The sequence below is a fragment of the Strix uralensis genome, chromosome 4 (assembly GCF_047716275.1).
Source record: "Strix uralensis isolate ZFMK-TIS-50842 chromosome 4, bStrUra1, whole genome shotgun sequence".
In the NCBI taxonomy this organism is placed as follows: domain Eukaryota; kingdom Metazoa; phylum Chordata; class Aves; order Strigiformes; family Strigidae; genus Strix; species Strix uralensis.
In genome coordinates this window covers 69,826,380-69,843,255 of record NC_133975.1, presented here as the reverse complement: position 1 = coordinate 69,843,255, position 16,876 = coordinate 69,826,380, and the positions used below count along the sequence as shown (strand labels likewise).

General features: G+C 40.2%; 1 protein-coding gene and 1 non-coding gene across 4 annotated transcripts in view; both read right to left on the bottom strand.

Annotated features, from left to right (window-relative positions):
* The window catches only part of LOC141942939 (bifunctional heparan sulfate N-deacetylase/N-sulfotransferase 3), an 86,436-nt gene that overhangs the window by 7,888 nt on the left and 61,672 nt on the right, over positions 1-16,876 (bottom strand). The window contains exons 10-16 of one of the 3 annotated variants that reach the window (XR_012628778.1): positions 16,371-16,545; positions 15,769-15,939; positions 11,027-11,136; positions 10,320-10,422; positions 8,680-9,100; positions 4,731-4,836; positions 904-965 (exon numbers count right to left, since the gene is read on the bottom strand). Coding sequence is in view for 2 of the 3 variants with exons in the window: in XM_074867209.1 (XP_074723310.1) it covers positions 4,828-4,836; positions 8,990-9,100; positions 10,320-10,422; positions 11,027-11,136; positions 15,769-15,939; positions 16,371-16,545 (679 nt within the window). In the remaining variant the exon portion in view is untranslated. Of the gene's footprint in view, positions 1-903; positions 966-4,730; positions 4,837-4,885; positions 9,101-10,319; positions 10,423-11,026; positions 11,137-15,768; positions 15,940-16,370; positions 16,546-16,876 lie in introns of those variants that run through there. The other 2 variants (XM_074867209.1, XM_074867208.1) reach the window with 2 other exon arrangements.
* Positions 1,118-1,248, bottom strand: LOC141943634 (small nucleolar RNA SNORA24). The gene has a single exon (XR_012629016.1). It is a non-coding gene; the product is annotated as a small nucleolar RNA SNORA24 (small nucleolar RNA).

The following is a 16,876-nucleotide window of genomic DNA, read 5'->3' as shown; positions in this document are numbered from 1 at the left end:
TGTCCCGTTTGAGGTAGATGGAGTCCTTGTCTGCTCCTGCAACGATCCGGATGAGGCGAGGAGTCCCTCCGGGAAAATCAAATCCCGGGGGTACCCAAGGGAGTCCTGTTCTCAGCGGGTCTTGCAGCCGAGCAGAGAGGGTCCCATCTGGGGTGCCAGATTGAGTCAAAGAAGAGACGTATCCGGGCAGCAGATATTCTTTATTGCAGCGCTGGGCACATGGGGGATCGCTCCACCAAACATGTGCAACCCAGTCACTTCACCTCTGACTATTTATCCCCCCAATTGTACATATTCATTACATTTCTCGGAAAATGTTTACATATTCAATACTTTTCCTGGAACTACTTTACATACATGAATGTCTATTTGCGCAGCCGCACTACCGGTCTTTGGTGGTCTTCAGGGGTCCTCTGGTGGTCGTTCATAGTCTTCCTCACTTGTCCTTTTGTTGAACCCCTTAGTTTGCGCTTGCGCACTCAATTTCTTAGCTAATTATTTTATATTTTCTTTAGACGGCCTTGAAAGTTACCCACTCAGCTTCAATATATCACTGAGTTGGCGTCAAACATTAACAGCAGGATATACACTTTGCTCGTTATCTGTGAGGCAGGATACATTCATTACAAAAGTTGACAGAGTGTTTCTACATGAGTAGTCTTCAAGGCTAACAGGATATATGCATCGACTCATTGTTTAAAGATAACAAGATACTTAATCAAACACACAAGAATTTCAACATAACTATGACAGTTTTGCCCCCTGTATCAAAGCCTATACTTTGATTTCAGCAGGCAAGTCTCAGTAGTTCAGTCGCTAAACATAAGTTATTGAATTGGTATTATTCCCGCCCAAAACCTCACTTCTAAGAGCTTATTCCGTAGCACATACCCAGGCACGTACTTTTTTGGGGGAAGATCTTTAACGGCAACAGATGCGTCTCTGTATTTGCACCTTCTGCGCTCCTAAAGAAAAAGAGAGAACACGTTTAAAGACTATGCTCTAACCGCATACTGAGAAAATAAAAATAAGGGAGAAAACAGAAGACCAACCAAACAAAAAAACACAAGAAGAGGAGACAGCCAGTCCCACGGCGCCACCCATCTCGGCCGACTCGGCCTGTTACTTGCTACAGTCAACGACTAATACCCACAAGACGGTAAAAGTTATGCCAATCAGCAAGGAGCTGCTCTTCCATGCCTAGGAAGGGAGACAGCCACGGACGGCAGCCCCCATGGAGTCATGGATCACCCCTGCTCTTCCACCCCCCCCCGCCGCCACGTGGCGGCCGCCATCTTCCCTCCCTCAGCCCGGCCCGCCGCCGCCGCCCGGCCCTCTCCCGCCACCCCCCCGCCACGGGGCCCACCTGCCGCTCGCTCCGCTCCTCCGCCGCCGTGGCTCCCCTCGGGCCCAACCGCGCCTGTGGGATAAGCGCGCCGCGGGGCCTCACGGCTACGCCAACGCCCGCCCCACTGGGACCCCCGCCGCCTCCCTCCTCCTCTTCCGCCCCCTCCCGCTGCCCCGCGCCGCCTTCCCGCCCGCGGTGGCCCCGCGCGCCCGCCAACGGCCACCAGCAGCACCCAGAGCCAGCGGCCCGCGGTCCCACGCCACCAGCTCGCCTCGGCGCGCACCGCCGGGAACTGGGCGCTGCCGGGGCGGGGCGGGGCGTGGGGCGGGGCATCGGGCGGGGCATCGGCATCGCCCCAGCGGGGTTGGGCACGGGGCGGAGCCCCAGCACACAGAAACCCCCTGAATTTAGTGATAAACTGAGGTGTGGGGGGAATGCGGGGAGGGCTAACGGCGGATAGGATATGAACCTTTTATTCTGCTTTCGGAAACCACTAAGTAGCATCCCCAGGGGAAATTCGATTAAGGGGTCCATGGAAAAGAGGCTGCAGTTGCTCCCCAAACCAAAGCAGTTCTCTTCAGCTGGTCTAGACAGTGATGCTGCTGTCTAGATGTAGGCGGAGATATATGTACGTATGCATACGTTGCGCCAGGGAAGGTTTAGACTAGATATTAGGAAGCATTTCTTTACAGAACGGGTTGTTAGGTGTTGGAATGGGCTGCCCAGGGAGGTGGTGGAGTCCCCATCCCTGGAGGTGTTTAAGAGTAGGGTCGACATAGCACTGAGGGATATGGTGTAGTTGGGAACTGTCAGTGCTAGGTTAACGGTTGGACTGGATGATCTTCAAGGCCCTTTCCAACCTAGACAATTCTGTGATTCTATATATGCCCATGTATGCTTGGTCAAGTCAAAAGATGGGACTTAAATGCTAAACCAATGCTATTTGTTACTTGAAAACCATGGACTAAGAAGAAAGAACAGGTTATGAAAGATGGGCTAGAAAAATGAAGTAATCCCTTTAGGTGAACACAGGTAATTTTCCTTTTCCAGTCCGTATAAGCAAGTGTACCTGGTTAATGCTCGCCAAATTCTCACACCCTCATTTTTAGTTAGAACTATTTCAGTTGGAAGGGACCTACAATGATCATGTAGTCCAGCTGCCTGACCACTTCAGGGCTGACCAGAAGTTAAAGCCTGTTGTTAAGGGCATTGTCCAAATGCCTTTTAAACACTGACAGGTGTGGGGCATCGACCACCTCTATAGGAAGCCTCTTCCAGGGTCTGACCACCCTCTTGGTAAATAAATGCTTCCTAATGTCAAGCCTAAATCTCTGGTTACCTTACCTTTCACACCACAGCATCTTAAGTATTATTGCAGTCATCCTCAGCGCAGCCAAGGGCAGTTTTTAAGGGCAGGGCACAGGCTGCAAAAGCTGCTCTCTGGCAAAGGCCGCACCTCAAAAGGTGAGTTTGTGTTCTGTGCGTGGGTGTACTGGAAAGATGAGGCAAGCGATTTTGGCTTTTGCAGGCCAGATGCCAATGAACTGACACAGCCAGAGGACTGAAAATGTGGCTCCATCAGCTACAGTGGGATGACTCTGTATTTGAATTGTTAGATTTTGAAGAAGAAGCTGGAAGTGATGACTAGTGTAGTGCAGGAAGCTGCCTTTTGGCTCATATTTTAGTATCCGCATTTCTTACCTCTTTTTCCATGGAAAAGATAGGAAATTATTTAAGGCATATCTATCACATTAGGTGTTTTTCATCATTTTCAGATGACAATGATGTAATACTACTGCTTCAAACTATCACCCAGTGTTGCAGAATAATGAAACTCCTGCTAGGATTGTACAGAAGTGCAGAGACAAACTACAGTCCTGCTATGCCCTTACCTGTGCCATAAGCTAAACCTCAGCTGTTCTGACCTTGCACTGTTTGTGTTCAGGAATTTTATTTCCACTCTATCATGTGCATAAAAGAGCTGGCTCCTGCCTTTAGCCCATGTTTGCCTTCCAGACAGAGTTCTATAGCTAAAATGTATGTACTGTGTTGTATAAAAACTTATGGAAAAAATGCTTTTCTGTTCTGTTTTTGTTTGGTTGGGTTTTTTTTTGTGTTTTTTTTTTTTTTTGTACAGGAGTAAACTGGTTCAGAATTTAGCTGAAGAAAGGAGCTTTACTGGGAGACTTAGGACAGACAGTCTTGATGAGATAATTGCAAGATTTCTTTTCGAGGAAAGGAGCCCATTTCTCCGATCTCCTCAATAACACAGATTACAGGATTTGAACTAGTAATTTTGAACCAAGCCCCTACATCATGGTTGAACTAAGCCATGTCCATGTCATACCCTCTGGAAGAGATCTGATAGTGACCTTGCACTACTAGTCTGACAGCTCTCCTAGTCAAGACAGACATATGAGCAATTAAAAGTATATGAAGCTTATTTCCCATCTGAATTTCTCAAGAGAAAGAGAGGATCAGAACAGAAAAAGGGAAAAGAAGAAAGAACATACTGTATTAAAAAAGAAAGAAAGAAAGAAGTAACCTCACAGAAAACAGAGCGGTGAAGACTTAAGCTCACTATATGCTTTTCAAATCTATCACCATTTATTTGTCTAAATTTCTCCTCCATTCAGGTCTCCCTAGCCCTTGGTTTCAGCTGTTAATTACTTTCCTGTTCCTGTGATCTTTCCTGTGATGCTGACTGTTGTGCTTTCTTCATCCATGTGGTCCACAGAGACAAAAAAGTGTCTTTTGCCTTTGAGCTCTAAGGATTTTGGGATTGGAAGAACTGAAAAGGAACATTAAATGAAAGCAGATAAATTGGAGACAGAAGTCAGGCAGGTGTTATTTGTAGCAAAGATCTTTTCCCTTTGCTTAGTACCTTCCTGTTATTACTTCACTGTTCCACTTTAGTTATTCTTAGGGATTATAGAGATGGGTATTACAAAAGCAGCGTAGACTTCTAAATTATAGGTTGCATCATTTCTCTGTAATGAACGGAATATTTTGTTAACATAGGTTTCCTATTTTCTACACCTCTATGAAGATATTAAGCAGCTTTTGCCCACATAGATAGTGTACTTTTCTATTCTGTTCTGAATTTCTTGATAACAATGAATTTTCCTTTGGACATTCATACCATCTTTAGAGGTTTCTCCTAAGAAAGGTTTTCTCATGTCTGTGAAGGCTGATGCATGGGCACAACTATTGAATCCCCAAGGCAAATAATTTGAATAAAGTCTGCTTGTTATCTTAAAAATAGCAAGCTCTGGAAATGTTTCTACAGCACATTAGCAATTTCTGGCACAAGAAATAAAAAGTAAGCAGGAAGCAAAAGCAGTAAAATGAGCAGCTGCATAGTGCAGTAATATTCACTCACAGAGACAGTAAGCAATATTTTTCATTTCTGAAAACATTTCATGCTGTTCCCGTGCTCCTGGATTGCGTTGTAGATCAGTGTCAAGCTGCAATAGCTGCTAACAAACCTGGAAAAGGACAACTTCTGTGAACATAAAAATCACTTCCACACAGCCCTACATTTTCTTATCAGAGTTTATTGTTGCACTTCAGATACCATGCCACTATCAGAATAATATCTATTTTTTATTTTAAAAAACTTTGAGAAAAATGTTTCCAGCAATTTTCATTCAATGTGAATGACAAGAGTATTACATCTATAAACATTGAAATATCTATTTAATTTCTTCCTGAGGAAGTTTCACATTTTTAAGCAATGAAAAAGGATATTCTGTACAAGATAGTCTGCAAATCATTGAAACTAATTCTTTCTGCACAAGTAGAACTGGGAAAGTATCACAGTATTTTCAGGAATGTGTGCTCAAATAATTAAGTGATTTCATATCAGGCTCTGTGTTTACACCCCCCCTAACGGTCACTTTCTGCTCATAATCACATATTGATTTTTAATGGCACGGATGTCTGCAGAAAGCAAATTTCAGAATCATATTTATGAAAACAGAGGTGAAGCTCACATAATCAAACATTTGTTAAAGAAATTGCTTGTGCAGTTATCTACCAGGGGAAAAGAAACCATGGCTGTGTTACCAACCACTATAAAACATCTAACTTTGATTAGCAAATATAAATTCATTGTAATGAATCAGTATTTTTTATGTTAATACTGATAGTCTATTTCTGGAAATCAAACACTGATTGTAGGTAAGCTGTGAATAGAAGAGGTTAAACTTTGTCAGATAATTCATGTTGTATGACTCGCTTACTCAGCTGTACTCATGTGCATCCTATGATTTGGGGAATAACACATCTAGCTGTTGTCTGCATGCTTTGCTCACACTCTTCCATTCTTCACCAAGTTGTATGCACATTAAAAGTCATTCTGTTTTTTAAAGTCTCCTCTTAAATGTAAGAACATATTTAAATAGAACGGTTCTGGAGAAAAACAAAATTGGCTTCATACCATCTTTGTATAAACAAGTAATAAGTGAACATCAAAAATTCAGAACTGCAAAGAGCTCCAGCAGTTTGCCTTTACTTCTCTATTGCTTCTCTGCCTGAGACTAGCCCGCCTAAGTGTACAAGAAGCTAATCCTGCAGCACCTTTTCTAAAAATGCTAGTGCTTAACAGCTCCATCTCAACAGGAGCTTAGACTTACACTGATTCAAGATCACGCCCTTTCAGATGCACAGTTCCAGGACCAAAAGGTTGAGCTACTTTGCTTTTGAGTATTGATTCAGGTAACGTTACCACAAGAATCCACTGCAGATATCCCTAGGAACTCATTCATTTTGTTCCTAGTTCCCTCCCTTAGGAAGGGCACTGGGACAATAAGAGAACTCCACCCTGCTGTTCCTGATCAGGACTTGAGAGTCACCATGGCACTCCTTCCTGGAGGCCGAGCTTTGTGTTTAGTTGCCAAACCAAGCCTAGTCCACCCAAGGCTAACGCCATGTGTGTGTGGGGCTTATCCTCCCAGTGCTGCATGGTGACTGCAGTTGGGCTCTTTTACCAGATCACCAACAGTTGTAGGGGGCTCCTTGCTGTACCTCAGAGAGGACTTCACAGAAGTAGTCCACAGATCTGAGACATGTCACCTAGTCTGTTGTAAATTTCTGGAGGGACAATGCAACTGACGGGCATGTCCCTATCACCACTCTATCCTTGACTGCCCACTCGTTCTCGTTCTGTGGGGGCTTTGATTTTCCAGAGAAAGAAGACAGAAAGGGATTTCTTGAACACAAAGAATGAACTATGAATGTGGCTGAAGCCCATTCCTCCTGCACACGGGAGGCACTCAAATTTCTGCGCAGAGGGTCCTCTCACCATGAAAACTTCAGGCACTTGATAGTACCAAAGATTTTCCCTATTTTCTTCTATTTTATAATTGATGCACTGAAGAACATGGAGTAACTGAGGCAGCAGTGCACAAAACAGAAGCTTCATGCAATCACTGTGGATTTTTAAAAAATGTTTGAGTGATATCACATCAGGTTATATCAAGGGTAAAATCAATCATGCCAGGATGAAAACCCCAGGTATTTTCTCCAGTTATTCAATTTAGTTGTAAGAAATCCATATAGATTCTTGCAGGACATATGAGCTGTCCACAGCATGCAGAGTATTTGCTCTTACAGATGTTCAGAATCCAGAGTGTTTCTTTTATCAAATAAGAAGTATTTTAAGACAAGTCAGCTTTTGGGACAAATCCATATGACAGTGAATATTTAAAGTGAAATGAAAATTCTCATTCTGTCTAATAAATAATAAAGATGTTCATCTTAAAAAATGTCTACTCTAGTAGGTCCTCATCATTAATCATGCATATTCCCTTAGCAAAAATGTGCTGCGTAAAGAATATTGTTATATACAGCAAATTTGTCTAGATTTTTTCTTTACAGGCCTATCAAAACCACGTATTACATAGACAAAATCAATAAATAATAAAGATTACCAGTTAGAGGTACAGTAAGGATTTCAACATCTGTTTTCTATTTAGGGAATAACAGACTGGTTTCCATTCCATTACCTTGAAAGTTAAATTATATGATTACATAAATGTTGTAAAACAGCACTGAGACATAGAAAGTTTTTCCACCATTTGATGCATGTTTTTAACTATTCACCCTAAAACAAATTATGATAACATTATAGAGTTACTGTAAAAATCATTGCATTTAGTTAGTACTGTAGTTCTCTTTTGTTTTCACTACCTCTTCATGCCTTTAGAAACACTCAGAGCCAAAGTTCAGTGGAGAAGCATTAAGGCCATACTCAGCTGAAGTTTTCATTGATCTTCTCTCTCAACTTCTAAGTACTATTAATTAGACTTTATCTCACATCTAAACTGATGCATTGCGAGACGTATCATTGAAATGTATCACATAAATGTAAGGCTGGATATTTCTGTTTTCCATGATTAGAGCATAATTGTCTACCATGATTACACACTGTGTTTGGTTTTTTTCCCCCTAAAGCTTATTCCTAATATAGAATACCAAACATGTTCAAAATGTCTGGATCCAGAACCAGTATTTTCATCTGGAAATCTGATAGATTTTTGCAGCTGACATAAACTGAAGGTTACTGAAACATGCTACGATTTTGATCAGGTTGAAGGATCTTGGAATACACAAAGCATAGATTGAAGGCAAATAAATTAAGGAAAAAATAGTGGTGCAAATTAAGGCAATCTAAGTATGGTTCTGTTTCTGCTCTTTACGAGTTTTTAATGCATTTCAGTGGAGTCACTCCTGATTCACAGCAATGTAAGCCCTGAGTGCAGTATCCGGATCTGACTGCTCACAGAAGTCAGGAGTGAAAGCCTGTTCATTGCACTGCTTCAGTTTGGTTCACAACTGTTGAAGTATAATACTGCTCATAAAGATTATACTGCAACTTTTGTGTTTCACATGTCCAATTAAATTTCTGTTCAGATAATGGCTATATTCTGTATTTTGCCATTTCAGTTAGTACAAAATCATACATAGTAATTATGGACAAAGGCCCTTACCACATTCTAAGGGTTTGTTGTTACAGGCTATAATCACAGATAACGTTTTTTGTGTGTGTTTGTTTTTTCCTACACTGCTTTTGCCTGTGGCTTCCAGATTTTGCTTTGTGTATTTTAAATCATATATGATAACTGTACTTCTCACCCTTGTTAGTATATACTTCGGGTATTAGCAAAGGCAGAAGTACACCTGGCATTTTGTGCTACATTAAGTTTTCTTATTTTATGTGAGACAATAACCAAATAGTAAGAAAAACTGTCAGCGGTCTAACAACGGGCTACAGAACCTACATGAGACACAATACTTTTAAACCGATATAGAAAAATGTAAATATTTACCGTGAAATTGGATAGGTCACATATCTCTGAAGCTTATACCAGTTGCAAATAACTTCCATGTATGTGCACAGTAGTCCATAAGTCCACAGGCCCAGAAATGTTTATGAGAAAGATTTGGCCCACCAGAGCTCTAAGAAACACATGTATCTTCACAATCCACATGCCAGCATATGGAAATAATTTCTATCTTTTACTCTTTTTTGAAGAGGTATATCTTACAAGACCTTCTGGTAGCTACTGGAGACTTTAGGCATGATGACTGAAGTGTGGAAGAGAGATTTCAAAAAGCCTTTTTTCAATGCTATCTTACTTTCTGTAGCTCCTGTCTCAGCCACGATGGCAGGGGTTGTCCCAATTTGTGTAGGAGTTTTGACAGTTCCACATTGTGATCTCTGTAGTAGCTTGACAGAAAAGCCCTGCACTGATGGATACAAAAGGAGATATTTTTATTTAACAAAATGCTGTACTAAAGGTGCTGTGAATTCTAGGTTTCAAAGTTTGTTTTACCTGTGTCAAAACTTTACTTTATCTTATGCAATTTATATTGGTTTATGCTACCTACTGCATGCAAGTTTAAGCTCTTCGGTTAGGAGCTGAACTGTAAAAGGTAATTTCAAGAGAAACAACAGTTATCCAAAACAAACACAGAAGTCAAGGCAAAGGATCTGATTCTACTCTCAGATAGTCATGTAAATTAAGAATCACACTGAAGCTGATGCAGTTACTTTGAATTTACTGAAGTGTGATTGAAACCAATTGTTCTAAAATATCTTTGTGTGTGGTCATGTATCAATTAGTAACCCCATTTTCACGAGTATTTAGCGTTGAAAAATACGACAATAAACAAACACAGCATTGTCAGATCTCTGGCCAAAAGCCTTCTCACCCAGTGATTTTACATCAGTATGATTCTATAGATGTAAAGTTACTCATCATCTAAATACTGTGAGAAAAAAATCCTGGCTTACTTGCTACATTAATACTGATGTTCAAACTGTAAGTTTTTACTTGTGTTTTAGTCAGGCTAAATGAAATGAGAATACAGGACAGAATAAATGTGAAAGTTACAGCTAGAATAGGAGACTAAACTGCCCTTGAGTACAGGTTGCAGCACTTGATCTGATGCAAATTCTTCATTTGAGCATTTGTCTGGGGAAAGTATTAATAAAATTCATAGAAACAGAACCTACCCTCTCTTAAACCCAGATTATATGAGTCTGCAGTACTTGTCATGGTCTAACTACTCTCAAAGACAAGGGACCAGACACAAATGCACATATTTGATCATGACTGAGAAAGAACCATGCACTGTAGAACCTCTGCTGCTTAAGTCAGTTAAGTAAAGGGGACAGGTTTCCAAGTGAATTTCAGGGAACTTTAGGGGTGCCAAGTTTATTTTCTAAGGGGTGCCAAATTTTCAAAGTTTTTTTAATGACTTAAATTCTTCACATTTGAAATAAAGAACTGAAAAAGTCTATGCACTCCACAGTATCTTAAATGTTTCATTTGTAGAGAAAGGTAGTCAGATAATTAATGTCTACTTAATTTTGTCTTCTCTCCCTCCTTAGGATTTTGTCCGTGTGGTGTCCCATATGTGGCAAATGAATCCCTGTATAATGTCAATGATCATAATGGTTTACCTCAGAATCCATAGGAGGGTATTTTCTACCTTTGCTCTTTCCAAGACACTTTGTTTTTCCTTCTTCCAGGAGCTGACACCAGAAACCTTTATGTGAATCGAACCTGAAACAAATATTTTGATGTAAAGGCTGTGAGATACTGTAATGAGGATGCATCTCCCAAGTTTAGAATGAAGACTCAAAAAAGTAAACCTGAGGTTATTGGTCTTATTTTAAGGCCAACCAAATCTAAATGTCAGAATCCAAAGGATTTGTGTACATGTGTATTTATGACGTACAGAGTGGATGTTACATTCCCAACTGATACCACTTAATCTGCCTTGCAGCTATTGTCAAAAATAAAGAGAAACTAATTCTCCTTCCTTTATGGTTATGCATGTCAGCATTCCGTGTTCCACTTACGGAAATAAAATTCCTTTTGATTCATCCAAAATTCATATGCAATTCTCACAAAGCAATACTTACTTTGTCCATTTATCAGAGGTCTACTTCTGTAACAGTCAAACTCCACACTGAGTGGCTCAGTAGATGATTCACAGAAAATCTAACCCTGAATTGTGTTCTTTGCAGACACTGAAGAATACATCTCACTGACTCAAAGCTCAAAGAAGTATCGGAGGCTTTATTTTGCAGTGAGCTTGCTTACAGACTAGCTGCTATTTTAGGAATGTAGGAACATGTGAAAATGATGATTAAATTTAACTCACGTTAGGGCTTCAGAGTAATTATAATGAGGAGAGACTCCCAGAAATTTCTGTACTTCATCCATTACGGTAGATGGGTCAGTTCTCAGCTGCTGTCCATCAATAATTAGCAACTACAACAAATAAAATAAATGGAAGTTTAATTTAAAATTCACTATTTCAAGCCTCAAACTGAAACTTCCACCTCTGTCAAACTCATTCATTATATGGAGGGTACTGCCCCAGAGAATGATAATTGGTCCCATTTTAATTGTCATCATCATTAATGACCTGGGAGCAGGGTAAATGGCATGTTAATTAAATCTGAAATGATATTAAATTGAAAGCTGTTGTGACAACAGAGAAATACCTGTGAAGGATCTAGAAAGATAAGAAATATTGGCAGGAAATTGACTGATACTTGTCTGGCCAAGAAAAAAAGGTATTAATGTCTAGAGAAATAACCTATAATTCTCATAGACACAAACATATACATATATATGTTACAGTAATCTTTAAAAGCTTGTCACTGGAAATGACCAGAAAGACAGAAACCAGTAGGCAGATGTTAGGTGAAATGCCTTACTTCTAAACCCATACAACAATACATAATTGTATGAAAAAAAGGTCTTTGAGAACAGGAATAAAGGCGGATGTTATGAGGACCTTAAGGCAGGGATGTACATAGGTACAGAATGTGCAACACATCTTTAAGAAAGACAGGCACTGGTAGGTAATTTCTTTTCCTTCTTTTCAAGTGCTCAACCATATACACACTCACAGTAGGATACTTCAGACAGGGCCACCCTTTTACCTGTAGGTGAATCTTCAGGGGAACAGACACTACCTGAGAATTTTATCAAATGTGGTGCCATGCCCAAATGACCCACTGATAGTGCAGCAAGTTTGTGTCTTTGTGACTTGGAAGGGAAGCAAGGTCCCAAATGGATTAACGAAGCATTCATTTCCTGCGATGGAAACACCTCCACTTTTTCCATCATCCTTTAGTGATGAAAAGGAGAGGGGAAATAGATTTGCAGATGGTTCAACAATCTCCTTCTGCAAGCAGTGCTGAAGCTTGTTTTTACATTTCCATGCAAGCAGAGAGGATAAAATCATATGGATTGCTTCCAGGACTGGATGAAACCTAGAGGTCTGCAAGATTATCAGGTTTCAGAGCATAATCAAAAGGGAGAAAATTTCTTTTGAAAGATCAGTCTTTGGAATTACCCATATATAGCATGTAGATTTAGAGATGTGGATTAGTGGAAGTATCAGGCTGTTCAGAAAGCAGTAGCTCATTCCAGAAGTCTTTGCAATCAGATGCATGATGACTGCCTAAGTCCAAAAATGAACTCCCTGCTTTACGAAGACATAAGCTTTGAAAACAGGCCTTAAGTGCTTCATTTGCACAGAGGTCAAAAAACATCCCAAATGGGGGATGCTTCCATCTGAAAGGAGTGAGGGTTTTTTTCCTTCAGTATGTAAAAAACACATAGAGATAACTATCTGTGCCATTTCCACTTCTGGCACCCCAAAAAAGACACATAAGTTTTACCAGTGGAAATTCATTTAAATTCCTGACATTCCCAGGGAGCAGGTAATAAAAAATGTTCCCTCTCAACCTTCAGGGAGGTTCTAAGGAACTGAGGCAAAATTTTTCCTTACTTGTACTGATTTATCCATATCCTGATTTCAGGAAGATGTAATTTCATGAAATTCCTCAAAATCCAATGCATTTTATGTATTGGCGAAATGGAAAAATTAAATAGTGTAATTTTTACAAAGTAGATAGCTTCACATATAATGAAAATACTACAGATGAAGTATTTTGCGTCACTTTACAGAGTATTGATCATTTTATTGTAACACTGCTGACAGCTGAAGGGATTGTTTGAGTCCCTGTTCTCCCACTATACCTTAGTTACTTCGTGTCTAAAAGTCACCATGGTGGAAGAGGAGCAAGAGAGACAGTTTGGAGAAGAGAACAACTTAGAAACAGCTTGAGTCCTGCAGCTTCAGACTGGCCATTTAACGATGGCTGTTGTAAAATCAGCTTAATTTCCTATAGGGCTGGCGCATGAGCATGTCTTTTGGCTCATGAGGGAGTTTGTCGTGCTAGGTCTGCTCTTCTTCTGTATGGCTGCACTGAAGCAATGAGTTGTAGGTAGGAAATTAACTTAAGAGACATGAGCTTCCTGAACTTTTAGAGATCTGTCTTGGTGGCCAGACCAAAGAGGACTTTTTGTATGACTTATAAGAAATTAAGTCAATCAAAATTCTAAAGATCTGAACACCAAATCATAAAGTACTCTGAGATTTGCAGATTCTTACCATGCAAGACAAGTGGACTGTTAACACTTTTCTAATGAATAGGGGAACCTTACCTATTCCTGTTGCTACTTCTACTACTTACTGTATGCCTGATGACTTCATAATGGACATTAAGACTTCAATTCAGTCACATGTGTAGAGATCCCCAAATTTATACAGCATTAAAAATTGTAGATAGCTTTTGCTAGTCTGGGTGAGAGCTCTTTCGGTGAAGAAAGGCTCTTATTTTTTTAAATAAGGCTGTACTTTTAAGATGAGCTGATTTTGGGTCAGTCTTATATAACTGTCCTATGCTTCAGCAGTTCCTTGAACTTGCTAACTAGTTTGGATATGGCATACTGTATATCGTTGCTTTTGCAATGCAAGTTAATCCCTAGTACTTTTACAGAGAAAACATAAGGCTACCAGGGCTGGTTCTTCGCTATCACTGTGGGATGTAAAATCTGGCAAAAATCTATACAGTGCATATTGTTCAATATTCATGGATTACTTTTGGAGAGAAGCTAATGAAAACATAATGTAGAGAATTTCATGAGTATCATGATGTTACAGTACTGTGTATCTCATGAAGTCTGCAAGGCTGGCCTAGAAGAGAGTGTGTGGAGAATAACATCAGCTAGATGCATCAGAGCTTCCTTGGCACTCTCTGGGAAAACAGAAGGTGCAGACTCCAGCCAGCTTGTCTCAGCTAAGCGAGTCCTGGATAAACAGAAGGTTCAGACTGCAGCCAACCTCCCTCAACCAAAGTAATCTTTAAATGTTGGGTGGGGAGTAGTGCCAGACACACTGCTAATGTCAGAAAAATCCAGAAATAAATCTATCAAGGAGATACTGATCAGGTGATATTGTGTGCCTGGTCTTATATGTCACATGATGTTCAGGGCTGAGGATGTGCATCTTTTGAGGCTTGATCTTACACAGGGCCAGAAGGAGCCCAATCACTTGTATGTTATATGCCAACAGAAGCTTGCAGGGAGATCCAATTTTCAGGTTGCATATGTGCTACCTGTACTGAAACCTATGGGTCCATAAACACACACTCTTTGAGGCCCAAAGGCACACAGAGAAACTGGTCTTAACACAAAGAATATGTTGAGGTGTCAGGATCAGTGATAAATACCAAATGCAGATGATGAGGAGCACCAACACACCAAACTTTCAGTGCATGAATCAGTCCCAGCAGAGGCTCTGATATGTGGACGCACTGTTATGGGCAGCAACGTGTAAGGAATTTCCAAAAACAAAGTGTGCAAAAGCGACCCAGTGCTTTGACAGTTACAGAAAAGTCATGTTAGGTAAAACATGCATTCACCTAAAAAACTGGTGATGCCTGAGATGGCAAACATGCTGGTGTACACAAAGGCTTTATCTTTATTGATAACTAAAACAGATCAGAGACAGCTTTCTGGTCTCGAGGCCAAATGGCACAGAATGACCTGGACCCACGTTGCTAAATTCTCTCACCTGCAACCTGGTTGTGTCCACACTCCTCAATGGTAATGGTTCTTGTTATCTTTCTAGCTGTGCTCTGGAACTGCTTTGGCAAGATGCTTTTTGTTATGGGTCCAAACTGTGCCAGAAGTGTGTTAAAAATCAAGCAGTATGGACAGCAGTGGGATAGTGTGTGAACTCTTGCACAGGTACACGTTTATTTACTACTACGATCATAGCCTAAGGAGGTTGACACAGTGAGAGATTAATGCATGAAAGGACCAAGAAGAGGGTGAAGACACTGATGCATTTAAATATTAAGGTGTTACAAAACCACTAGATCACATCAATTTCCATGTGGTAATGCCCATTTCAGATGGAAAATATAGTTTTTACACCTCAAAGTGTTCAGCCACCAAAACTCTTCTCAACCCATGCAGGGAGAGCAATACCCCATCTGACATCCCATGATGTTTACTGATACTTGCTACCACTCAGAGTAGGCAGAAATATTATCGAGAAACTTCCCTTTATTTTCCTTCAATTTTGATTTTGGGAAGCCAGATTGACCATCTGATATTAAAGAGACCACAAAGCACTGCATGCCTGGTTCTCTTTTCCTCAACATCACTGATGAAGAGCCAGACATAGGGTGATGAAAGCATGAGCAAATGAAAACCAGCTGTAAATTAAAGGCAGTTCAGGGTACAAGAGAGTTCAAGAAGCAGCAGTGATGATTTCTGAGCTCCCAGATTATTGTTCTGATTTGTTTTGCAGAACAAGCTCCCAGCTGTAAGGTGCTAAGTCACGACATCTCTAGCAATGACAATCAACTACTTAGAACATGGCTATGAAGAATCACATCCCATGTCTTAAAACACGCTCTCGTATATCTAGGATATACCTGAGGATCAGTATTCAGTAGGCAAGACTTTTACAAAGGTAATCTTTTAGGATAGTAGATACATAAGGTTAGGATATCAAGTTACAGTCTTATTCACCTGATAAGGTGGGAAGTAAGTTAGCCATCTTTCAATATGGGTAGCATACCATCCAGGCGCTAGGCATCTCTTTTGAAGAGCTCTAAGCTCAGATGGGGCTCGAGGTCCAGCTGTGATCACCTGATAGAAGCTGAATTTTAGAGCTGCAGGATCTTCGTGTGATCGCTGATGCTGTAAAAGAAGTTATATTGCTGGAATTTTACAGACCACAAAAGTTGGGAAAATAAGACAAAACTGGTTGGTCTTACTGACAAAATTTCTTTATCTTGTGTTTTGAGCATGAACTGGGTAACTGTGTCTATAAACTATTTTTTTTATGTGCCGATTACATAAATTATTCGAGTAAGTAAGTATTTTTACATGCTTATATTACAGGCAGACTTTTGAAAAGGTGGTTTCTGGTATTTTAACCCTTGAAAGACTTTCAGGTTTACATTGACAGATACATCAGCCCATGGGTGATCATATATTGTGCACTGACTGACAAATAAAATCTTGTATTATCCAAACCCTTTTTATACACATATACTGAAAGGATATACAGAGAAGATTCAAGGTGGAAACCTTGATTTGTGCCTGCTCATGTTCTTCAAAGTGCATACCTGATACCAGGAATACGCCCGATCGGATGGGTCAATGAGGATGGTAATGATCTTGGCCTTGGGGATGAGGGAAGCAGCTCGCTTAGGAGCTTCCTCAGAATGGAAATAGTTGGCACTTTTCTCAAAGAGGAAGTCAGTGGTGACATTAGAAGGAGTGGGGAAGAAATCCATGTACCTAGGAAAGCAACACCATTCTCAGAATTACTTAAGTCACACAAAGGTTGACAAATCTGTTAAGTACATTTTATTCCAGAATAATCAATTAAAATCATAGCCTAATTGCCAAATAAAAGCAAACAGAAGTTTACTTGGTACTAGGCTTCTTCTCACTACATATAACTAGACATTGCAGCTATTTTTTGGTAACTAAATGAAAACATTACGATATTCATGTATCTTCTTAAAATTAGTGAATTCTTACTTTTCAGTCAGAACAAACTCCTATCAAAGTCAAAAGTAGAAAATGAGTTTTCCAATTTTGGCCTGTTGCTGACATCAATTACAGT